Below are 27,139 nucleotides of genomic sequence, written 5' to 3' on the forward strand. Positions count from 1 at the left end.
ACCTGTGATAAAGGTATTCCGTGAAATTTAACGTTTTTGTACAAACAGTAATAAAATAAGTTGCGAAATTATTTTTTTTGTTTAACATGTTGAAATAATTTGTATACTTATATATATATATATATATATATATAATTAAGATTGAAAAGACAGTCGAATAAATGATTCTACCATAAGCCCACAACCAAACAAGGAACATGAGTTAAGGGGAAATCACCAATTCTAAGCTTGTAGAATCTTAATTATATATATATATATATATATATATATATATATATATATATATATATATATATTGGTAAAAATAACGATTGAAACAGTTTGAAATAGTTGAATATTAACACAAGATTCCTTGCGTTTTACTTGTATTTCCCCCTAAAACATGGAAAAATCGTGAAAACGTAAGGGTATGAACTCACCTCGAGTGTGTGTGTTCCTGGTTGGGTACGATGTGGTAGTGATGTTCTTCGGGTTAGAACACGCAAATATGGTCGAAATCCTAATTTGTTTTGCATCTATCATCTATCATTCTTAATAAAAGAGTAGTTATTCTATGCCACGTGTCATTTTCTCATAATTTTGATTTTTCTTTCTCCTATTTTAAAAATGACATGTGTAATTTTCTATGATTTTACTTTCAAATTTAAATAAAACCGTATTGATTAGCATTTATAGAACAAATCAAATTCGTTATCTCTAATTAATTGGGATTAATTGTAATCCCTTAAGATCACTTGTTTGGCAATTATAACATTCTATTCAAACTTAAAACTCAACTTTTGAACAATTATAACAATCTATTCAAATTCAAAACTCAAACCAATCCATAAATCTTGCATAAATATAGCATGCTAAAGTGAGATTTATGGTCAACTCTCTTTTCAGTCGATTGTCGGTCAAGTCTCTTTTTCTCTCTTTAATCCTTCAAATTATCTTTTCCCTTGAACATTTTGAAATTGATTATGAAGTTCTTATGGGTTTCTCCCCCATGAAGCCGATTGAAATGAGAAATAAAACTCAATGAATCGACACCTACACCAAAGTTGACATCAAACATAACCGTCACCACCACGACTTGCAAATCCCTAATGTTTCTGCTCCTGGATGTCTGTTTTTCACTACAATTGATGATGGTTTTCAGTTTCACACGTTTGAATTTTGGTTTCACAGGTCTTCCCTTTATACTCTTCTCTTCGTTTTGAATTCACCATCTATCTTTCCAGGAGGTAGTTCTTCCTCGAATCACTTTCCTTCACTTTGTTTAACATCGATTTTAAGGTTTCATCAGTTCCTCTCCCCCTTTCCAATAACATGCTTGTTTTTTTATGTGTTCTTGAGTGGAAATGGCGGGAAAAGGTTGTACAAATCGCTTCCTTTCCATCCCAAAGTAAGAAAATAAATTTTACTTTTTTATGTTTGGATAAAATCTCGGTTTATTTTGATCTGTATCTCAGATTGATTGTGTTGTCAATGGAACCTTATGTATATTGTTTTTTTTTTCTCAGGTTACATACAAAAAAGTGATTATGGTTTGATAAAATAGGTATTTTAAGTGTTTGATGTAATGTCCCAAAGAATGTTCTTAGGAAGTTGTTCAATTTTGAATATATTAAATTGATACAAATATTCTTATTTTAACTTGGCTAAATTACACGAATGGTCCTTATGGTTTAGGGTAACTTACGCGTTTGGTCCCTAACTTATTTTTCTAACTCGGAAGGTCCCTACTGTTTGTTTTTGTTACACGCTTGGTCCCTGTCTTACATAAAAAATCTATTTTTCTATTGATTTTTTAATTTATTTAAATAAACACACCCCCAACCCCACCCGCTCACTTTACCTTACTTATCCTACCATTTTTCTCTATTTAAATAATTGTCTTTTTACGTAAGATAGGGACCAAACGCGTAACAAAAACAAACAATAGGGACCAAGCGTGTAGTAATAACAAACAGTAGGGACCTTCCGAGTTAAAAAAATAAGTTAGGGACCAAACGTGCAAATTACCCCAAACCATAGGGACCATTCGTGTAATTTACTCTTTTAACTTCTATGATTGTATAGATTCTTGACATTTCATGGTGAAGGTATTAAACCTAAGGGCAGTTAAATAACCAGGATATTGTCATGTTATTATGTCATAGGGAAGTTACTGTTATGAAGTAAGAGCTTAGAAACTTCTTTGTTGGTGTACTCTTAAAGAAAACTATCTATCATGTTTTAAAATCATACATACTTATAAAGCTAGCATTTTTTCTTGAATCTCATGCATTTGAAACCCCCTTTTTTAACTTCCTCAAACCACATTCATTTGAAACCCCATTTTTTACCCGATTCTCAATTTAATTTCCCTATTTTATACACGCCAACCCTTACCTTCAAAATCATACAACGCTACTTTTCTTTCTCATCATCATCACATCAATTTCTACAATTCTGCAATAGAGACTAAAGACAAACTAGGTTAATTCATATTCAATCAACATTAAACTATCATATTTATTAACAACAATTTTATTTGAATGATTGAACTATTTCTATAAACTTTTGTGTTTGACATTATTATAATCTCAAAGTAGGTTGTCGTTTTCGTAGATTTTCCAAGTTCACCGATCTATCATAATTTTACATAAATAAAAAACATAAATATCTTAATTAATAATTTATTTAAAATAATTGAGTAATACTTATGAGTTTTTACTATAAAAAATTAATTATTTTTATAACTGTGGTTCCTACGGGCTATAACCTAGTACGTAATGTAGATGCAAATTAGATATCTAGTAATTTAAAGTGTTAAATAACACTAGTTTATGTAAGAAGACTTACTAAATTAATTCCAAGAATTAATTGAAAGGTTTGATCTTCCTGGGAAATAATTGATGAAGATATAAAGTTGTTCTTGAGGGTGTTTGAAGATGTACTGGGCAAACTTGAAGATTTGAAGATTACTTTATGAGTCTCGAGAGCAAAAGTGGGACGTTTTTGAAGTGAAAATGAGATTATGGAAGAAGTTTTCGGTTTAGGTATATATATATATATATATATATATATATATATATATATATATGGGATAATATTGACGTGACACTTACCTTGGAATGTGTATTTTATCCCCTAGAATAATGTGCCACCGCCAAAAATGGGAGATTTCAACCTATCTATACCAAAATCTCATGATTTCGGTCCAATGTATTCCACCGAGAAGTGTTTTCGGTCCGAAGGAGTGGGGTCTCGCAAGGGTTTTCGGTTGGGGTGTTTTCGGTCTCGCATGAAATCACCAAAAGGTGATTTCGGTCCACACTTGAGATTTGATTCCCAAAACCGAAAACACATATAGCAATATAAATTTTCATTTTTAAAATCAAATAATTTTAATTATTTAACCTTTGTTTAATGTAGTTGACTTGCTTTGACTTTGGTTTGACTTGTTTGACTTTTATTGACTTTCTTTGATTTTCATTGACTTGAAATAACTGGTTGTTACACACATTCTTAATATTTAAATACTATGTGACCTTTCCACAAATGATGGTTATAAAATGATAAATGATTTAAATTTGATTTAAACATTGAGTAAAAAAAAGGTGTTTTAGATATGATATCATAACATTTGTTCAAGTGAACTACGAACTAGAATTAATGTTCATATTTGAACTATAAGTGCTCTATATGTATTTGAATACTTTAAGGTAGCTCACTTACCTTAGTTTAGAAAGTGAGATTTTATGAGTTTAGGTTTCAAATTGTTTAATTATTAGATTAGAACTAACATGTAAAATTTCTGACAATGGGTTCAGGTTTCTAATTGTAAACCTACCACCGGAAGAAAGGGTTTTGGCTTTCCACAAGATGAGCTTAGCCTTGAACCTATCTACCTCAAGGGTCAGTTCTTGTCAAGTTTCATGTTTTCCCCAATTTGTAGTCCAAGACAAGTAAACAAGAATTTTGAGGCCTCATAAATCACAATTGAGATGATTTTCCAAGTTCGTGACTTGAACATCTTTTGTCTCGATACCAAAAACTTTGGTTTTATTATAAATGACATTTAACCCGGAGGATAGGTAAAAGTATCGAATAATTCTCTTGATATTTAGGAAGTTAACCGGTGACCATTCTCCTAAAATCATGATGTCATCAACATATATAAAATTGGACCGAATCAGCCCATTATTAGGAAGGGGTAAACCATGAAAAATTTCTTTTGCACAAACATTTTTCATTACCAATTAAGTGCGGATGATAAACAATAAATGTAATATAATGTCTCATTGTCTAAGAGCATCCACGATGCAAGTAGTATAATAGTTGAATAGGGTGATGACTAGGATTGAATAAGAATTTAATGGAATGTGAGTGATGACATGGAGTAGAGTTGAATGGAAGAGTTGAATGATCATTGAATGGTTCAATAGAAGGAATAAAGTGGTGATTAGAATTGAATATGTGTTTAATGAGTTATGAGTGGTGTTGTATAGATGTTTAATGGATGATGTGACAATCCAATGATCCATTGAACTTTATATGCCCTAACACCTCACTTTAAGGGGAATTCTTTGGGGGTAATTAGGACCTATTGACCAACACTAATGCCCTATGTAAGGCTCCTGGAAATCCACCTTCTCCAGTGAGACCCAAAATTCATACGATAAAGTACACAAAGAAAAAATAGTTTAAGTTGGAAATTAAAGATTAGGGTAATTCTCATATATATTTTTGCTCTTTTTAATTGTATTCATGCAATTAGCTTCTTGCTAACTACTTACGATTTTTAATAAAACTAGATTAATCTTTTTTTTAATATAGAATTTTGCATCCGTCCATCTCATACCCTTTTTGCATAACCGGGAATATTCAATTGGTTGATGTGGCCTGGGGTCACGTGGTAATCAACCGCGGTTATTGGAGTTGAAAATGAAATCATGTTGTGTTGTTAGGTGGCTCTTCTTCAATCCTAAATCCTCAATCTCATACATACTTTTCTCTTTTTACGAATTTCATTCTTAATTATTTTGCTGTTTAAAATATCTCCTGCATCGAAATTAGAAGCCACCAAACCAAAAACAACCAAACTTTCAACTTCACACATGGAAGAAAATTCTTCCGATGAGATCCGAGCTCCGCTCATACAACCTGTCTACAACGACGGAGATGCCTCTCTTCCGTCATCCTCGTCACCGTCGGACATGACAGGACTGAAGAAGATGGAGGAGGAGGAGAATTCTCCGATCAAGCAGGTGGCGTTGACCGTACCTACCACCGACGATGCATCCCTTCCAGTTCTCACCTTCCGAATGTGGGTCCTTGGGACGCTTTCATGCGCCCTTTTATCTTTCCTCAACCAGTTCTTCTGGTACCGAACCGAGCCTCTTAGCATCACCGCCATCTCCGCTCAGATCGCCGTCGTTCCACTCGGTCAACTCATGGCGGCCAGAATCACTGATCGTGTGTTCTTCAAAGGGTCACGTTGGGAGTTCACCATGAACCCCGGCCCATTCAATGTGAAGGAACATGTGTTGATCACCATATTTGCAAACTCGGGAGCAGGGACTGTGTATGCGATTCACGTGGTTACAGGTGTGAAGATCTTCTACAAACAGCAGATGACTTTCTTTGTATCATTGATCGTTGTTCTTACCACTCAGGTATCATCATCATCATTAATTCCTCCATATATAATTGTGCTCCGTCGCAACTTGATAACATAAACAGATAAGTAAATCTGGATCATAGTTATACATGGCGTTTGATTGAATCTGATGATGAGGAGTGGTGGTTGTGGTTGTGGTTGTGGTTAGGTGCTGGGGTTTGGATGGGCTGGAATATTCAGAAGGTATCTGGTGGAGCCAGCTGAGATGTGGTGGCCATCTAATCTCGTCCAAGTTTCGTTGTTCAGGTAATTAACCACATCTTTAACTAACCATATTCATTAGATACTTTTTAATTATGAAATAACAAAAATTGGATTCAAATTTTAATATTAAGCAAGGTTGAAAAGGTTATAAAATTTCTATACGTATTAAAAATGATTTTGGATAAACCAATAGCTAATTAATAAGTCAAAGACGTGGGAAGCTAAAAATATATATACATGTTGAAATTAAATTATTGTGTGTATAAAAAGAAGATGACAATTATTAATACTCGTGTTGGTCATGTGGAACGGGTTCACTTTGTTTAGTACAATTGAAATGTGAAAGAGATGATTAGATCATTTACTTCATTCAAACGAAAAATAAAATGTGTTATTATACGTATCCATCACTCAAATAATAAGATTGAAATGTGAAAGAGATGATTAGATCATTTACTTCATTCAAACGAAAAATAAAATGTGTTATTATACGTATCCATCACTCAAATAATAAGATTGAAATGTGAAAGAGATGATTAGATCATTTACTTCATTCAAACGAAAAATAAAATGTGTTATTATACGTATCCATCAATCAAATAAATTCTCAAATAATAAGATACACATTATTTCACTCAAAAAAGAGGTACACAAAGCAATTTTAGGGTACATATAAAATTTCTCAAAATATAATCCGAATTGATTTGCATTTTCATGATTAAATGATGTTTTATCATTAACTTTATAAAAATTTATGATTCTTAACAAAACTATAACAAAGGCAAAAAATTTAACACTACAACGGCGTCATATATATGATCAATACAAAAATTGTAACCGAACCAAAAACATAAACCCTAAGAAACTGATCTTGTTAAATTAAAAAAATCGGTATTGTTTGACGGTTTTTCATTTTAATTTTGGGTTTCGGATATCTTTTACACCTTAATATCGGTATATAATATTGAAAATACTCCTTCACTTCCTTAAAGTATATTTCTCCTTTCTCGATAAACATGTCTTAATTAATATATGACATTTTTTATTTGTTTAAAGATGAATCTACATGCATAAAAGTCTCATACTTACTTTATATATATATATATATATATATATATATATATATATATATATTTTGATTTTCTAATATGTGCCCTAAGGGCACATATAAGAAGTATTAATTATGAAAAATATTACCATAATTAAATGTGAAATTCGTTAATTATGGAGATTATTAATGAATTTTATATTTAATTATGGTAATATTTCTTATAATTAATGTATTTAACATTTAATTATGGTAATAATTGTGATTAATTAATAATTCTTATATGTGTCCTTAGGACACATATTAGAAAATCCCATATATATATATATATATATATATATATATATATATATATATATATATATATATATATATATATATATATATATATATAGAGAGAGAGAGAGAGAGAGAGAGAGAGAGAGAGAGAGAGAGAGAGAGAGAGAGAGAGAGAGAGAGAGAGAGAGAGAGAGAGAGAGAGAGAGAGAGTAATTAATTTTGAATTGCGTAAGTTAAAAGAGTTGACGTAATGTTGCAAATTTGATTTTCTATTATTTGCTTGAAGTGTACAAAAAGACGTGACACCCATGAGTTGACATGAACCAAGTGATATTCTATTTCCATTTTGTAGTTGCTTCCTCACTCACGTTAATAGTTAATACGATACCCATTAGTTTAACAACATCATATTTCAAGGACCAATTATTAGTTTAAGTTATGCTTTATTATTGAAATTGATTTTTATTCATTGATTAATAGCAAGAGGACTCATTGGAAGTAAAGGCAACCCTTCATAATCCCAAAAATAGAGTATTCGTCATTTACTAATGCATGTATTTTAAATTAAAGATGTAATTGCTATTTTACTAATGCATTTAATATATTTTAATCATTTAAGGTAAAAATTTATAATTTTTATCATTTAAGTAAAATTAACCATTTGAGTATAAGGCACTGGTCACTATTGTAATTTATCATTAATTTTACGTGATGTTCTATTAAATGGTAAAAGATTGTGACTCTGATTCGTACACTATTTTTTTATCCGTACACAATAATTTTATAAAACAAAAATTGTTGTGCAAAGAGAAAATGTTATGTACAAATCGTTTAAGTAGTAAAAAAATGATATTATTAAATATCGCCTACTCAATGTAAGAGTTGAGGACCTTGAGTACATAATATCTAAATTCTAAAAGTATGTTTATGGTACAAAACTGGAATGCAAATAAATATACTAGTGTTTCTTGATTTTGTCTCCACCATGATGAGGGCCTAGCTAGAGAGGATTCGAAGTATACTATGGTTTTTCAAAAAATAAAATAAAAGAAAAAGAAAAAAGTATCGACTTACAACTGATTAATTACAACACCTTATTTTTATTTTTTACCTTAGTTTTATGCATAAAAATGGATGAATATAATAATAACTCTAGTGTTATTTATTTATTTATTTATTTACACATTTTTCTATCACTTTCATAAATTTAATGATAAATTTTAAAAAAATGGGCTCTGAGAAAATTTATGATCGACACGTTCATATACACTTATTCAGTTATTTGCACTGCGTTTTTTAGTTTTTCAAGGAATGGAGATAAAAAAATGTGAATTATTAGAGAGAGAAAAATGAGAGTTACTACTAACATACTTATTGTATTGGTTCTATGTAAAACGTTTTATACGATTCAAATAAAATTTAAGTTTTCTAATCGATCAATAAACATGATTTCATGATTTTGAAGTGCACCCACTAAAACATATTTAATTATGAAATGTCAATATGAATAACGTGTACCTTTCAATAAACTAATATAACAATTATACCTGAAATTCAAAACTTGATTTGCAAATGTAGTAGTTTACCAAATTCAAGCAACAAAATTCAAAGGTGCTTGTCTTCTGGTGCATGGAAATAAAAATGTAAAACGTGATTATTATTATTATTATTATTATTATTATTATTATTATTATTACAAATTTAACCATTTTCCTTAATTACTTTGTAAAAAATAGAAAAAAAAAACAAATTACAAAATTAGCCACCAAAATCACAGATGGATTAAAGTCATCTACGATTTTGTCATTTGATCTGCAAATATACAAATGTTTAAAACGTGGGCGTGCATTGGCAGTTGTACGTTCACAGATGCAACATCAGAGGAAATCGTAGATTAACTTAGTTCATCTGCGATTTCCTCTGATGTTTCATCTGCATTTTTGGACAATTTTTTTAAATTTTGACTATGAAAATTATAGGGTTTGACTACGATTTTATATGAAATCGTTCATAGCTACCGATTTTTGCCTCTAGAGAGAGTTCTTCAAACAAAAACATTGTAAAATGAAAGCTAAAAAAATTAGGTATTTTGTACCCTCAGAATGTCAAAATCGTAGATCAACTAATAAAATCGCAGTCCATCTGCGAACGTACAACTGTCAATGCACGCCCACGTTTTAAACACTTATACATTTGCAAATCAAATGTCAAAATCGCAGATGGTTTTAATCCATCTGTGATTTTGGTGGCTAATTTTGTAATTTTGGTTTTTTTTGCTATCTTTTACAAAATAATTAAGGAAAATGACTAAATTTGTAATGTTCTATTATTATTATTATTATTATTATTATTATTATTATTATTATTATTATTATTATTATTATTATTATTATTAAAACTTATCTGAAATAATAAAAGAATAATGTTCAAACTCTAGAAAAAATTTCGAAGTGGACAAAACTCAAAAGTATAAGGCACCATCCAAACATCATGAAAATGACAAATATGTATAATTGCATGCAACTAGTGAGTAATATCTTGATCATTGGTCCAATTTCCCTTTCCTTGACTATTTTTCTACCACATAAAATTCAAAAAAGAATTCAACCATAGAAGAAAATAGATTTTGGTTATTTTGAACTGTTTAACAATTGTGAATTAAAATTGTCTATAGAACTATTCAATTTTGATATAGAAACCACTTTGACCTGTTATATAATGTTAAAATGGTCATAATATAGAAAATTGTCAAAGTTTAGTGTTTTTATTGTAAAATAATGTTCAAAATGATCTGCAAACCATAAAATTGAACAAAATATAACTGGTTATATATATTGTTCTCATTTATATTAATTATTATATCATTTTTATTTTATTTTAACAGGGCTTTACATGAGAAAGAAAAACGACCCAAAGGGGGATTAACACGTACCCAATTCTTCCTGATTGCCTTCATTTGTAGCTTCGCATACTACATATTCCCTGGTTATCTTTTCCAAATGTTAACGTCTCTCTCATGGGTCTGTTGGATCTTCCCTTCATCAATCATGGCCCAACAAATAGGATCCGGACTCCATGGGCTTGGAATAGGTGCTATTGGGCTCGATTGGTCCAGTATCTCTGCATACCTCGGAAGCCCATTAGCAAGCCCATGGTTCGCCACCGCCAATGTCGCCGCCGGTTTCTTCATGGTCATGTATATCGTCACTCCCCTCGCCTACTGGTTCAACATCTACAACGCCAAGAACTTCCCCTTCTTCTCCGATGGCCTATTCACCGCCGACGGCCAAGAATACAACATTACAGCCATCATCGACGAAAATTTTCACTTCGATAACGACGCTTATCAGAAAGAAGGTCCTCTCTATCTTAGCACTTTCTTCGCCATGACTTATGGCGTCGGATTCGCTGCTCTCTCCTCCATGGTCGTTCATGTCTTTCTGTTCCATGGAAGGTACGTAATAATGTTATAAACCGATCATATCATTGTACTTTTATGATGATCTTGAAATAGATTCTAATTTCTAGATTGTTTTGTTAATCATGCATATATAGTGAGATATGGGAGCAAAGCAGATCGAGTTTCAAAGATAGAAAAATGGATATACACACAAGACTCATGAGCAAATACAAACAGGTTCCTGAATGGTGGTTCTGGTGTATACTCGTTGTGAACATTAGTCTCACTGTATTCGCTTGCGAGTATTACAACGATCAGCTCCAGTTGCCATGGTGGGGTGTCATTTTAGCTTGTGCGATAGCCATTTTCTTCACTCTCCCAATCGGCATTCTCACAGCCATTACTAACCAGGTAAGCTTCATCTTCTCCGGCGATTTGAATTTCTTATTTTTTCCGGCATCTAACCTCACGGGTTTCAATTCAGGCTCCAGGATTGAACATCATCACAGAATATATAATCGGGTACATTTATCCAGGATATCCAGTCGCTAATATGTGTTTCAAGGTGTACGGCTACATCAGCATGACGCAAGCAGTGACTTTCCTGCAAGATTTCAAGCTGGGACATTACATGAAGATCCCACCAAGATCTATGTTCATGGCACAGATTGTGGGAACCCTGATAGCGGCGTTAGTGTACTTATGCACTGCATGGTGGTTAATGGAGACGATTCCGGACATCTGTACACCGGCATCTGACGTGTGGACTTGCCCAAGTGACCACGTGTTCTACGATGCTTCAGTGATATGGGGTTTGATTGGTCCACGGAAGATCTTTGGAGACCAAGGAACCTACACCATGATCAACTGGGCTTTTCTGATGGGAGCAATAGCTCCGGTGCTGGTGTGGTTTGCCCACAGGGCTTTTCCGACGCAACATTGGATCACACTGATAAACATGCCGGTGTTGATTGGTGCAACGGGGAGTATGCCACCGGCTACGGCGGTGAACTACACAGCTTGGATATTTGTAGGGTTTTTATCGGGATTTGTGATGTTTAGATATAGGCCGGATTTGTGGCAACGTCATAATTATGTGTTGTCAGGGGCGTTGGATGCAGGGTTGGCGTTTATGGGAGTGTTGTTGTATCTTTGTTTAGGGTTGGAGAACATTAGTTTGGATTGGTGGGGGAATGATCTTGATGGCTGCCCTCTAGCGTCTTGCCCTACAGCTCCTGGTGTTTTCGTGGACGGTTGCCCTGCTTTGCAATACTGAATGAATCTGAGGTTGTTTATCCAAATCCCATCAAATGATGTGTTTATGTGAATCCAATGTTTACAAACCTGTGATTTAATTTGCTCCATCAGTTCATACATTCCTTTATATATCATGACACAATTTGGTGTCCTGTTAAGACGGTTGACAATGTAATTAAATTATTTATTATTGTTAGATATTTATGTAATGGATTTATACATGTTTAAAGAAGATTATATCTTAATTTTAATACAGGCTTGAAGGTCTGGCTCGTTGATATCTGTACAAGGGCAGGGTCAAGGTGCCATGCCCTTGGTGGGCCCGCATTACAAGAATAAGTAGCTATAGAGATGTAACCTACAGGGACGACAAAAGTCGTTGCTATAGTAGACCTATAGGGACGACATGTCGTCTCTATAGGGCTAACCAATTTTTTTTAGCGGTTACTTTATAAGGACAAGTTGTTGTCTCAATAGATTACGCGGGAACTTTGTCGGGTTTGTGAAAAGCTATAAAGACGATACTTCGTTCGTACAGATCTAAGATTTTTTCCCCTTTTTATCTTCCGCTATTCACAACAACAATTACAAAAGTCAAATACCAATTGTTTCTCTTCCTTGAAATGGATTTGTCGGATATTGCAAGGAAGTTAGGGCTTAAGGAATCGAAGCAAGATGTTTGTAAAGCAGTTGAGCTCTGTCACATCTCCGATCTTCAATTTGATTCATCTAATGCCGAAATCGTAAGTTGTTTGCCCCTATGACGATTTTTTCATTTACTGTAGAAAGCATGTTCTATTTGATCGTCACACCGCAATAAAAGTTAGTGGGATGTATGAAAAGCCTTACTTTACATCTTTCATTGTGATGTATAACCGAATTGGTGTCAAGTATGTTTTTCATATCTTTTGTTTTCCATATCATCATCATGCTTTTTATGTAATTGATATGTATAATGTATCAGATCAAACATTAAACAATCATTTCGTGATGAATTACATGAATCGACTTGATATTAGGGAATTAGCTATTCAATTTGGATGTGCTGCCATTTTAGAGCTACCTGCTAAAGTGGTTCTATTAAATTTACTGGCATAAGGTGATTTAGAGAAGATCCTGATTCATCAACAATTCAATATTGTTCAATTCAAGAACCGGATTGTAAATATCTTCATATAATTTACAAATGAATAAACCTATTACAATACCATAGTGAACCTCAAGTAGCCTATCAGAACTACTTTGGGAAAGTATGTGAATCATTGTAGATACTCTTAGCATCTGTACAATGAACTTTTGAGACAACTTCAACTTTACAAGTTGACTTGAAATTTTCTATCATATTGCTCGTCCTTAAAAAGGCTTCTTATCCATCAATCAATGTTCAGACACAACGTAATTTCATTTATTTGAATCTAATATTGTTCCATGTTACAGTCAGTAGTTGAAAATTTTCTGGAATTCAGTCCAAACTAAACTGATCGTTCTTCTCATCTTCTAATACCTTGCAGGCATCCTACACACAATTTTCTTTCATTGAGCATTAGGTCTGGTACGACCCAAACACATTGATTTACAACTCATTGAAATTACATATGTAAGTAGCATCTACATCCTTAATTGATACATATGTCCTCTTCATTTATTACTTCATCCATGATGGTATGATGATGCATCTGAGGATCCATATTACTTAATGCTGGAAACTTGTTTTTGTAGGTGCAATGTGGTGATGCAGAGCTTTAGGGGTGTAATTGAGTCGAGCTAATCGTGAGCTACTCGGGATCGACTCGTTAAAAGCTCGACTCGAGATCGAATTAAACGAGCCTGAGCCGAGCTCGAGCTTAAATATGAGGCTCGTTTGTTAAACGAGCTCGAGCCGAGCTTCAATTCATGGGCTCGCGAGCCTAAACGAGCTTAAACAAGCCTATACATACATACATACGTACATACATACATACATACATACATACATATATATATATATATATATATATATATATACACACACACATAGAGGCTCGTTTAGGCTCGATTAGGCTCGCGAGCCCACTAAATTGTTCACGAGCCGAGCTCGAGCTTCTTTTTAAGGCTCGAATCGAGCTCGAGCTTCCTCAAAATTAAACGAGCCGAGCTCGAGCTTGATCAGGCTCGGGCTCGGCTCGGCTCGTTTACACCCCTACAGAGCTTGAAAAGAAAGTAGATGGGAAGATTGATAAGTTCATTGATAGAGTAGAGAAACACCCAAACAAGAAAAAATAGGCACACATTAGTACATTACAATCTTTTCAGAAAAAAAACTTACAAAAATTTTCACTTACATCCAAAATTTATATTGATGCATATATGTTTATCTTTCATATATCATAAGTCATTTCACATACTTGCTCTCTTACGAGCTACTGCTAACCGTTCAAAGCTTGTGTTCACAGTTGCAGGGTTTTAATTGTGTGCTAAAAAGCATAAGGTATGACTTAATGGTTTAAGCATTTTTTCATCCTTTTGATACTAATTTGGTTACTTTTACAGCTCAAAGTTGATTGAACTTTCTAGCACATCTGAAGATGGTTTTTTAAGTGTAAGAAGCATTTATAATATTTCTTGTTATTATCATTTCCCAAGTACAAATACCAGCCCTCTCTCCTTATCCATCCAAATATAGGTAAGAAGAAAATGATTATCGGCCCTATCTCCTCTTTAACTAGTTGGATTTCTTGAATTTTATGGGGGTTTTCAAGCTTTTTACTTAGGTTTTTGTTGAATCAGGGGAAAGATGAGCTAATGTCTTTTATGTTTTGTAAGTGTAATTTTATACTTTAATGTGTGTATAATTCCTTCAATCATATTTTTCATTTATTCTGTGTAAGTATGAGACTTTTATGATATGCATATATTTTAATATGTTAATTGCTTTCCAGATTGCAAGAACTTTATGTGGAAATTAAGAGCTTATGTCATTCAATCTGTGAGTGTTAAGTTCTAACCTATACCAAATAAGATAACTTCATAAATATGTTTCCAAAGTTATTGTATTTGGCTATTTAAGTGTATGTGTCATTTCACTGTGTTGGTTTTGGTGAAGGCAATGAAGAATTCAAGAAGTGCTTCAGATCTTTTTAAAGCATATGGTGATAAGTAATTGTATTTGGTTGCTTCTAACAAGCATCAGGTGACAAGATTGTGCATCTATGGGATTTCCATGTTTTTATGTTTGATTTTGTTAATTAGTTTCTAATTATTGGTGGATTATATGGTTTTTCTTTGCTTCCTTGTTATAGTTCCCTAATTAATAAAACATCATCTTATATTTGTTATTGTTGTTTTTATGTTTTGCTTCAAAAGTTGCTTTTTATGTTGTGATGGTGTTTGTTCAACTGCACATGGGAAAAAGGGTGTGAGAAAAGTGGAAAATTTTCAAAAGTCTGTGGGCATACCTATAGAGACGACATGTCGTTTCTATAGGTGCAACTATAGAGACGACACATCGCCTCTACATGTCCATCAACTATGACGATGTGTTGTTGCTATAGGATGTCACATGGTATCTGAAATAGTTTTATGTATGGAGACGACATGTCGTCTCTATAGTTGTATCTATGGAGACGACATGGCATCTCTATAACTTTATCTATGGAGACCGGAAACATATAGCGATGAACCAACATGGACAATTTGTCATCTCTAAAGGTAGCCTATTAATATCTATAGCGACGGAAAAAGCTATCTATTGCGACGGGGCTATGGCAACGAGAGCTATAGGGACGACATGTCGTCTCGGACACCTATAGGGATGAATTTTGAACATATAGAGACGACAGTTGTCGTCCCTATAGGTCACGTTTCTTGTAGTGCCGATCAGCAAGTTAGAAAAAATACGAAATTACTGGAGGGACCTTAATATGAATTATTGAATTTTAAGGGGTTCCAACGTAACTACGTATGGTCATCAACCCATAACTGTCTTGTCTAAATGAGGCTTATCGGATAAAACTAGTTTTCGAATTCTGGGAGATATACTAGAAAATGTAGACATTTTGAGACACATCAAATTCTCTCTCACTATTGATCGACCTTCTGTGTTTAGAACTTCGATTGTTCCTTTAAGAATTATCATAGGTCAAAATTCACGTAACCCAGGCATAGGGAGAAATATCTATTTGGAGAGTGAACCGACATAATCTTTGAAGTAATCCAATGATCATCATATTATGTTTCTACCCTAATTCTAACAATTATTCGATTTGTTCCGGTGTTTAATAACAATTATCTCAATCAATAGGTATCTTTCGATACACTTAATCAAAATAGGGTACATTAAGGTGTTGTTTGTTTTTTCCGAGGCAAAATGTCTACTGTAGACCATATCTGCAGAGCTCTACAGTAGAAGAGGTGGATCAAACGTCTACAATCTGAAAGAAGAAAATTGTTTGTTTTTTTTAACATCTACAGACTGCTAAAATCTAAATAAACTGATTTTTTTTAAACTTAAAAGATTTTTCAATACTTTTATAACTTTATTATAGACGATTAACAAATCTAGATCAACTTTTATGTATTATTGTATAAAAAGTGAAAATAAAATTGTACGAATTAATGTATATATTTGATAAAAGCCAACAAATTTTGTTGCGAAGTTTTACATAAACATTGTAATTAGAGATCAAAAAATTTGACACATAAAATGGATGGAAATAAACTTCGATTTTAAAATGAAAATTTTCATTTTAAGTTTTCAATTAAATCAGTTAAAAACTTACTATAAATATTTTTCTCAAGAAATGGATGATATTAGATTAAATAATGTTTTATAAAATTTGGTACAAAAAATATAAGATAATATTAGGATTTTTTTTATATGTTATAATAAACAGCTCCAACCACCATTATTATAATTAAATTTTTATTTATAAAGTTGTCACAAATGTCATGTTTGTATCGTCAAACCTTTTTTTTTAAAAGTATTGTAGTTTTTTTTCCAAAATTTTTTATCATAGATAAAATTGAAATAAATCTAATTTAAAAAAAAACAAACAAAGATATATGTGTTTTTTAAGGCTAGAAGTTGTTTGAAGAAGTTAGAAGACTTTGGTCCACATCTGCGCTAGGAAGAGGATGCACAGACTTTTTTAGGTCTGCAGTCTTAAAAAAAAACAGTCTGCGAATGCTAATGTTTGTGCGTGGTCTGCACGATGCAGACAGAAGAGGCAAAGAAGATCTGCATGCAAAAAACAAATATCACCTAATTGTATAGTTGATGCTTTATAACCGGTTTGAGATCAAACCGGGACCCGGGTAAATGAACGGGTTCAACTATCATTGGTTTTAAGTCAAGTTTAGACCAAATGGTTTCTTCAAAAAATGGAATGAACTGATGTTATAGAATCGGTAAAAAACTATTTGAATCAGTTTATTGGACTTGGATGGTTGGATTTCACTTAGCCCCTTAAAAACACATTGCCAAAGCAGATTGAATAGCTCGATCGATGTAAAACTTATGATTGTGTGTTTTTTAATGTAGTTGGATTGATCTGCAACTTGTTGTTATGTGCATTTTTAATGTTTTAACCTGTTGATATCAAATTATTGGTTTTTTTATATATATGTATGTAGGAAAATAAACAATACATAAAATTCTGGAAATCGAGCTAAACCGGAAATCGATTACCAGATCGGTTCAACTAAAAAACATTATGTATAACTGAACGAGTGTGGTGAGTTTGTTTAAAAAAACTCATTATAAAGTAAATGGAAGTAACGAGGACAAGTCGGCTCAAATTCGTAATTATGAGCGTGTTTTTAACTTTCACTATCCCGGTGAGAGTTGTTGAAATTTATGAAATAAATACGTTAGCCAAAAGTATAAAATTACTTACACAAGAACTATTTTTTCAGAAGAGAACTATTGTTTTGATTTTTTAATTCACTTACTTCATAACATTTCACTTTTATTCTCATACATACTAATACAACACACCATATTTATATCTAGTAAACAAAATTAAGAAAAAAAATACTTAATATGGAAGTAAATTTAAAGGTTAAATAAAATTTAATGGCTAAGGATGACATTTAATACTAACCATTTTTCATTTGTGTTCACACCTTTTAGCTCAACATCTTCACCATTTTCTAAAATCTACCCATCTTCAAAGGTTTCGTGAAAATATTTCTAGTTGCTCTTCAATACTAACATCCACTAGCTCGACTATTCTATCTTCACATGTTTGCGAATGAAATGGCCCTTTATATTAATATGTTTGCTTCGCGTGCCTGACAAGGGATTCTTCGTGAGAAAATAGCTAAACTCTATAGCTCAACAGTCTAGTGCCGCTAATATACGAAGGAAGCAAGAAGTCAGCTAAAAAGTATGAGAATCTCCACTGTTCAATCAATAACAACAGGGAGGGATGCCCTCGGATCCCGATCGATTCAATATATTTATTATCAATAAATATTATGATTGGATCTTTATTTGTGAAATATAATTCATCCAAAATATTCTTCAACCATAATACAGCTTGATATGTCATTAGTGCATAAAGCATTTGTTGATGCGGTTAAAATGATTAATTGATGCGGGTATTGAACCGTACAAAAAAATATCGCATCAAAAAATACCTTTATTTAATGGTGCGGTTCTGAAACCACACAAAAAAAAATAGCCACAACCGCACCAAAAAATAACCAAAACCGCCTCAAAAAGTAGCTAGCCAAAATAGCACAAATTAACAGGTTCGCCATTGATGCACACCACGTTACTTATGTAGCTTCATTTTCTTGTATTTAGGTATGTTCGGTGAGTGTTTTTCAATCAAATGTTCAATCGTAATGTCTTTTTCTCCAAAAAGGGTGGTTTCAATCTCTGCAACTACCAATTAAAAATATCTTTTTGGGAAATCACATTTCATCGATGTTGTTTTCAATTTCTTTTTCAACAATATCTTAAAACTCACTTTGCAAAAACTAGCTCCATACCCATTGATTGAAAGTCATTGAAGCAAACATCATAAGTCTTTGGATCCATTTTTGGAGATATATCATGGAAGAAGAGGCATCTGCAGAGATTCAGAACAAGAAAACATCGTTAAAACTTAAAATAAGACATCCATTTACAATTAATAAAAGAAAAATGGAGTCACAAATGTCATTAATGAAAAAAAGATAAATAATGGACATACCTCACATGCGTTTTCAAGCATGGAATCGACAAATCTATAATTATGAGAATAGGTTGCATTTCCAACGTTATATAAAAGAGGGAAGATTGAATGAAAATTTTGAAAAACATGAAAATTTTGTACGAAATTTGGAGAGATCTAGCGCGAAATGAAAATTTTGAATGGAATTTTTAAAGGAAAGATTAATGATGCGGTTGAATATTTTTTAGTGCGAATTATTTTTAGTGTGGTTGTAATTGTTTTTTAGGGCGGTTTCTACATGATTTTTTGGTGCAGTTTCGGGAAACCGCATCAGAAAATGCTTTAATGGTGCGATTTTGGGAAACCGCACTAACAAAGCTATTTTATGGTGTGATTCTTTTATTTTTTTGATGTTGTAGATATTTAATAAGGCGGTTTTTAGAAGGGTCCGCATCAAAAAATAAAAACCACTCGCACTATTAAATGACTTGTGTACTATTCAAGGGTATTTTAGTCTTTTGCTAGGGGTATGACTACGTAAATGGCCACGTTGGCTCTAGAGATTTAGTGGGCAGTAGTTGCAGTTATTTTAGGATAAGTAGTTGGAATTATGTTGTTTAAATAACCTTGTAATCGATGGGTTAATTGGGATTGGAATAACACAGAAAAATTGCCCCATAACTTCTCTCCTTTTACTCTGTTTTTGCTGTGTGAAACAGGGCCTGAACCAACATTTGGTATCAGAGCGGGTGAAGCAAGTTGAAGACGGTGTCTGTCGGTTTGAGAGTCGGTGTCGAGAAAGGAGAAGCAGCCCTTGGCTGCAGGGCTGAGAACGAAAAAAAAGCCTGTGAGATCAGCAGGTAAAATGGTGAAGGGAGAGAAGAAGTAGAAGAAGACGATGAAGGGGTTGAGTCAAGTGAAAACCCCAAAAGCTTTGAAGACCAAGAAAGAGAAGGCCTATTGCAACCCAATGCAATTAGGTCAGGAGGAAGTGAACCAAGCAACAAGTTTGATCACGTGTTGGTGATCACAAGAAAGAACATCAGAAGAATGTTAGCAGTCAAGAGATAAAACAACGGTAGCAAGAAAGAAGTAAGAAGAAATAAAGAAGTAAGCAGCAAGATAAGGCTTGAGACAGCAAGAAGTATGAGAGAGATAAAAGCAAGATAGGAAGACCGAACCTAGGTGGTTTGAATATCAAGTTAACAAGCAAGCAATAAGATTCGAAGTGAGCAAGAGAGTTCGAATCAAGCAAGAAAATAGAAAGTGTAGCAAGAGCAAGATATAAGAAGTTTGTGTTCCTAAAGCAAGTAGCAATATTGAATCACAATGATTCGGATAGCAAGAGAAGCAAGATCAAGCTCGTCAAGATTAAGGGGGTGAATGTTGGATTTCAATCTTGACAGCTTTTTTTAGTAGTAATTTAGTATTTATTTTAGTGAGTTAAATAAATGGTAGTAGATTGTGAGTTGAATGAGTCATGTAGGACCGAGTATTAGGGAGTAGTAGAAAGTTGGGTTTCACCTGGAAAAGACAGAACGTGGGGTTACTGTTTCCTACTATAGTTAGCATGTATTGGTGATGTGTGTGGAATGCACTAGTTTTAATCCTACTAACTTAGACACAGAAACAAACACACGAAAGGCAGTGTACCTATCGATTAGCAGCTTAGTTCAGGTAAGTAAGGTATCGAACATAGGGAACGGTAAACAATTAAGATTATTACTAATATTATCTAAATAAAACAAGTAAAAAGAAGGGTTTTTCTCTAGTTTTACAAGACTAGAAACTTAAGCAACTACTTAAACACTTAAAAAAAGGACAATTAACAATTAAGGAGAAACAAAAGACAACTAGATTCAATCAATTTAAAGAGACTTCCGTTTAGATTCGATTCACTTATTCTTATGGTTGATTTCGTAGCAAGTGCAATGGATTAATATGTCATTGGCTACCGATTTCTAATGTGATTATGTTCATGTTCACTATTACTAATCCTTAGCAAACAAGTTAATTCAAACAGTGATCAGTTGATTAAACTAATAAGTTTCCTAGTGTTCAGTTCGGATCAAGTAAGATTTGTAATATTAGTTAACTAAATTAATCAATTCAATCAACTCATGTATGGTTGTTCATCACACATGCTTACACATTAACTTACTTATTTTCTTATTAATCCTAGGTTCATATTCACTAATACTAGGCATACAATATTGTTTTCACAAAAACGATATGATTCAAGCAATTAAGAAGATGTTCATGCAACTCAATAACTTGAGTATTAACATAAAATAATTATCGCTAACATATAAGTGTCTTTAACAAACTTAACAATACAATTCACCAAATCAAATTAATCCAAGCCATAAAATCACACCATATTCATAACTTCATCTAGTCTAAACAGAAGTAAAGAGTTTTTAGCTCATATCTACAGCAAATAACAAACTAAAAATGAAATCTAATGATTGAAACATGGTTCATGCAAAAGATTAAGATAAAAGTAATGTTTGTTTGCCTTTGATCTCTTCAAAATTGACTTCTAGGTTGAATTCTCGAAAACCACAACTCTAAGAACCCTTATGGCCTCCAAAAATCGGCCAAAGCTTCCAGAATTAGTTAGGGTTTCGAATGAAAGCGTTTCTATATATAAATTCTGAAAACAGAGCCAACTCGACGAGTTTTTTGACCCAACTCGTCGAGTTGGTCATTAAAATCGCGTGTACGGCAAGTCAGCATAAAGAATCGCGAACTTTCTGATAAACTCGTCAAGTTGATGGCCAACTCGTCGATTTCGTTTGGAATCACCATTTTCTCAAAACACGAAAGTCGTCCGAAATTGTGTCTAGTTTTCAGAACATTTTGAATCTAGTCAATCAAAGTTACGGTTCATGAGATATGGCCAAAACACTGACGAGGGTCAAGCTGTCCAGCAACATCCTTCTTTCTTCAAAATCCAAGATCCAAGCTTCCAATTGCTAAATCTGCTTCCTTTTCCATCCGAGCATGTCATTGTTGCTGAAAAATGAAATTCTAAACTAATTAAGCACATTTTGTTCATTAAATGAGATAAAATCAACATAAAGTATTAAGATAATATATAAATTATATGACTAAATATGCGCATATCAATTGGCTATATAAATAGTCACCTATTACTTGAATGAAAGTAGCAGCTTTGAGTGCAGTTTTTTTTTGAGTTACTGTTACTTCTTCCTTCCTCTATATACTTCTCACATATTAAATACAAGGTGTTTCTTTGGTTTGTGAAGGAGCATTGAGGGCCTGTGTTCCAACATTTGTTGGATTTTAATCTTGACATCTTGTTTTTAGTAGTAATTTAGTATTTATTTTAGTGAGTTAAATAAATGGTAGTAGATTGTGAGTTGAATGAGTCATGTAGGACCGAGTATTAGGGAGTAGTAGAGAGTTGGGTTTCACCTGGAAAAGAGGGAACGTGGGTTTACTGTTTCCTACTAGAGTTAGCATGTATTGGCTATATAAATAGTCACCTATTACTTGAATGAAAGTAGCAGCTTTGAGTGCAGTTTTTTTTTTTGAGTTACTGTTACTTCTTCCTTCCTCTATATACTTTTCACATGTTAAATACAAGATGTTTCTTTGGTTTGTGAAGGAGCATTGAGGGCTTGTGTTCCAACATTTGGTATCAGAGCGGCACTACAAGAAAAATCTGAAACAACTACGGAAAAAATTTGTAGCTAAAACATGATTTTCCGTAGCTAAACATGATTAGAGACAGAATTTGCTAGGAAACTATTATGTAGCAAAATTCTTCGTTAGTAAAGGATCGTTACAGAATCGGTAGCACCTTTGCAATGGAATTTGCAACAGACTGTTTTCGTAGCAAAATAACTATGAACTACATCCGTAGTTACCCATAGCAAATTAACTACAAAATTTTGTCATAGCAAGTCCGTAGAAAATTAACTATGGCCTAATTTGTAGTAAATTCGTAGCAAATTCACTATGAACTAAATTTTTGTAGCTAATTTCAGTAGTAAATCCACTATGGGTAATGTCGTAGAAAATATTTTGTAGTAATTTTACTATGGTCCTCTTCCGTTGCAAATATTTCATAGGAAATTAACCATAGTCTACTTTCGTTGCAAAAAACTCTAACGAAATAAATTTCATTGAAAAATCCATAGCAATTTAACTACAGAATAGCTCTGTAAAAATAACCGTAGCAAGTTAACAACGAACTAGTTCAGTAGCAAAAATGGTGACAATATTAATTCTATAACAGAACAAATAAAATTGACTAATTTTTTTCCCAAAACATATTTATAACATAATTAAGAATACAAATTTGCAATAAACAACAAAAGAAATTACATGAATTCTTAATAAAATAGTGTGTCATAGAATGTGATCCTAATTTGTTCAAAACACTAATCAAATTAATCTAATAGTGAAACTCAAATAGAAATCATAAACTAACAATCAGTATATGTATCACTAATTATTTGTGCTTATCATATCATTGACTATGCTTCTCACGTCATTTAAGTCCATCCGTTGTTGCTATATAATTTTTCTAGTTTCTAGATGTTTGACTCGAGATGATGTTCTTCGGATCTTGTATCCGGTGCAGTGCATGTTTGAGAAAAGTTTTCAGCAAAAATGGACCTGCCATATCATCCAAGCACATAAAATTTTCTTTTATGGTACCAAATGGTGTAGATGTTTCGTTAGCATGCCTTTATATCAAATGATGCATATTCTTGTGTGGCCTTGTTGAAGCTCCTTTTAATGGGACCTGTAACATCCATAAAAATCATGCCAAATTTAAACTTTTTAAAACATTTCAAAACCAATGATTATTACAAAACTTGTTTTCAAAACAGTATAATGTCAGAGTATCCCAAAATCAAATCATGAAAACATAAGGAGGTATACGATCACGCCTTCGCCTTCCCGCGATCATCAGAGGTACCTGAAACAAAATCAACAACTGTAAGCCCGAAGCTTAGTAAGTTACCCCAAAATACAAACGCCATACAATCATAATCATATCATAAAAACAAACAGCATGCATCATGAGCCTTCGGCCTGACTGGACCGCCTCGCAGGCCTTCAGCCTATCTGGACCGCTCTCGAGCCTTCGGCACGTCTGGACCGCCTCACAGAGCCTACAGCCTATCCAGACTGCTCGTTGGGCCTTCGGCCTGACCGGACCGCCTGGGTATGTTGGCCTTCAGCACAAAGTAGAACCGCCTCAACCCAACCCCCAATCAAACAATCATGGGCACATAAATATCATACGCTAGCATCTATAACAGTCAAACCGATCTAACATATCAATAATCATAGAAACATCCTATAACCATTATACAGACCTAACCGGTCACTAAGCATATCACCATCCTAACTACCAGGATGTAAATCAATAAGCATATCATGCAATAACCCGGATACAAATCCGAAAAAGGGTCGGCATTGGTGCCTTAGACTCTGTTGATATAGTGAGAAGAACGCACCTCACAAGTAGCTCGAAGTGATAAAGTCAAACTCCACCAAGTACAGCTCCAACTCCAACACCTACATTCACCAATGATCCACTTCCATAAATTCCCAAATTACCAAAATACCCCCAGAAGTCAAATTGGTCAACCCTTGGTCAAAGTCAAAGTCAACAGTCTATGTTGACCCAACTCGTCGAGTTCCTTAAGAACTCAGAAATCACCAAAACCCTAATTGACTCGCCGAGTTTCCAACCAACTCGTCGAGTCCATGTGTGTCCAAATGTCGGGGAAAACCCTAATTGACTCGTCGAGTCCTCTTACTGACTCGCCGAGTTCATGTAGAATCAAATACGGCCAATCTTCATCCGACTCGCCGATTCGGCTATGTGAATCGGTGATTTCATGCAGTCCATTTCTTATCCAGACATTTTAAAGCCACCCCAAAGCTCCATATTGCAGATCTAACCTCATAGGGCATGGTTTCCAAGTAAATTTGCAAACTTTAAGTACATGAATGGTCCTATATGCCAAAACCAAACTAAGGGAAAGGTTTAACCCAAAGAGAAAGGCCCAAGCTTGCTAAATCAGATAACGTTATGGCTATAGGGACTTAGAGAAGTCCAGATCTGAAGTTACAACTTCCGATCATGACTAATACCCGAAATGGTTCACATACATGCCAAAATGGCCCTAAACTTAAGCATGGAGAGATCTAGCTAGAGGGAAGTCAAGGTAACGACTTGTTACCTTCAAAATGATCCCAAGATGAAGTAGAGTCAGATCCACAATCTTTTCTTTGCTCCAACTCCTTATACTCCAAGCCTTCTACACAAAACCACTTTCCAAGCTTCTTCACCTACACACAAATAGAGGGTATTCGAGATTAGGGTTTTCTGGACTCAAGTGGGACGGTAAGGGAGGCTAATGACTCTTTAAATAGGGTGCAAAAACCCCAGAAATTAGGGTTTCATTTTCCAGCTCCTACTCGTCGAGTCTGGGTCCTCCGACTCGCCGAGTAGGTCCAATAATCCACGCGGGCTAACCCGCCTCTACACGACGAGTTGGAGCAACCAACTCGTCGAGTAGGTCCATAAACATGTATATAAGGGTTTAAAACTTATACCTGGGAGTCGGGGTGTTACAATTCTCCCCCACTTAAACTAGACTTCGTCCTCGAAGTCTGCTGCGGCGAACAATCATGGGTAGTGCTCTCGCATCTCATCCTCCGGCTCCCACGTCCACTCGGATCCCCTCCTGTGCTCCCATTATACCTTTACCAGAGGTACTTCCCTATTCCGTAAGACCTTTACCTTACTCTCAAGAACGGCCACCGGCCTCTCCACGTAATTCAGGTGCTCATCAACCTGAATATCATCTAACGACACTATCGCCTCCTCATCCGGTATACACTTTCGCAACTACGAAATGTGAAAAGTGTTCTGAATCTGATTGAGCTCCTCTGGGAGATCTAGTCTATACGCCACCTTGCCAACCCTGGCAGTGATCCTGAATGGCCCAATGTATTAGGGACCCAACTTCCGCCTCTTGCTGAAGAGAATCACACCCTTCCAGGGTGAGACCTTCAGGAGTACTATGTCACCAACCTGAAACTCCAACTCGGATCGGCGTCGGTCGGTGTAACTCTTCTGCCGACTCTGTGCGGTCTGCAACCGCTTTCTGATCTGCTGAATCATCTCAGTAGTTTGCAGGACTACCTCGGTCCGACCCATCACCCTGTGACCAACCTCTCCCCAACAGACTAGGGTGCGACATCTCCGGCCATACAACAACTCATAAGGTGAAGCACCAATACTAGAATGAAATTTGTTGTTGTAGGAGAACTCTGCAAGGGGTAGGTAGGAGTCCTAGCTCCCACCAAAGTCAATAACACAGGCTCTCAACATATCCTCGAGGGTATGTATGGTTCGCTCCCTCTGGTCGTCTGTCTGCGGATGATAGGCTCTACTGAAGTGCAGCTGTGTGCCCAGCTCCTCGTGGAACTTCTTCCAGAAACGACAGGTAAACCGAACATCATGGTATGAAATGATATAGATCGGAATCCCATGGCGAGTGACAATCTCGCGTATATACACATCGGCCGGCTTCTCGGCCGATGAACTCTCCCGAATGGGCAGAAAATGAGCACTTTTGGTCAATCAATCCACGATGACCCATATGTTTGATTAGTGTCTAAGTCCATAACTATAATTGGTATGTACTTGACCCGATTGGCATGGTCCATTTGGGTTGCATGGCATCAGAACAATTTGGATAGAATTTTGTAAGAAAAAGGATAATTATGATTTGTTAATATATTATAAGTTCTAATATATTAATATGAAATCATATTATTTAATTAGTGTTAATCAAGAATTAATTTGGAATTAATATTGTAATCAAAAGGAGACTAATTAAATATATGGGGATTGATTGTATAAATCATTCATTCTTATATATGTGGGCTTATGATCCATAGTTCTTCATGTTGGGCTAAACCCATGGAGTAACCCATGGATACTCCATGGAGGTTTTAACCCATGGATACTCCATGGAGGTTTTAACCCATGGATCATGAAGAATATGGAAAGACATGGGTTACATGGTGTAACCCTAGTAGCCACCATATATAAGGACCCCATGGCTCAAGAAATTGGCACTAGTGTGTGTACACATGAG

At 34.3% G+C, this 27,139-nt stretch overlaps 1 protein-coding gene across 1 annotated transcript; it reads left to right on the forward strand.

Moving 5' to 3' along the window:
* The first annotated feature begins 4,890 nt into the window (after positions 1 to 4,890).
* Positions 4,891 to 12,089, forward strand: OPT7 (oligopeptide transporter 7). Its single transcript, XM_079084132.1, has 5 exons — positions 4,891 to 5,645; positions 5,799 to 5,896; positions 10,066 to 10,635; positions 10,737 to 10,992; positions 11,066 to 12,089. Exons 1-5 carry the CDS (start codon positions 5,088 to 5,090, stop codon positions 11,855 to 11,857), a joined length of 2,274 nt encoding a protein of 757 aa, XP_078940258.1. The 5' UTR covers positions 4,891 to 5,087; the 3' UTR covers positions 11,858 to 12,089.
* Positions 12,090 to 27,139: the final 15,050 nt, after the last annotated feature.

Source organism: Lactuca virosa, chromosome 3 (genome assembly GCF_052849685.1).
Source record: "Lactuca virosa cultivar CGN04683 chromosome 3, Lactuca_virosa_CGN04683_v6, whole genome shotgun sequence".
Classification (NCBI taxonomy): Eukaryota; Viridiplantae; Streptophyta; class Magnoliopsida; order Asterales; family Asteraceae; genus Lactuca; species Lactuca virosa.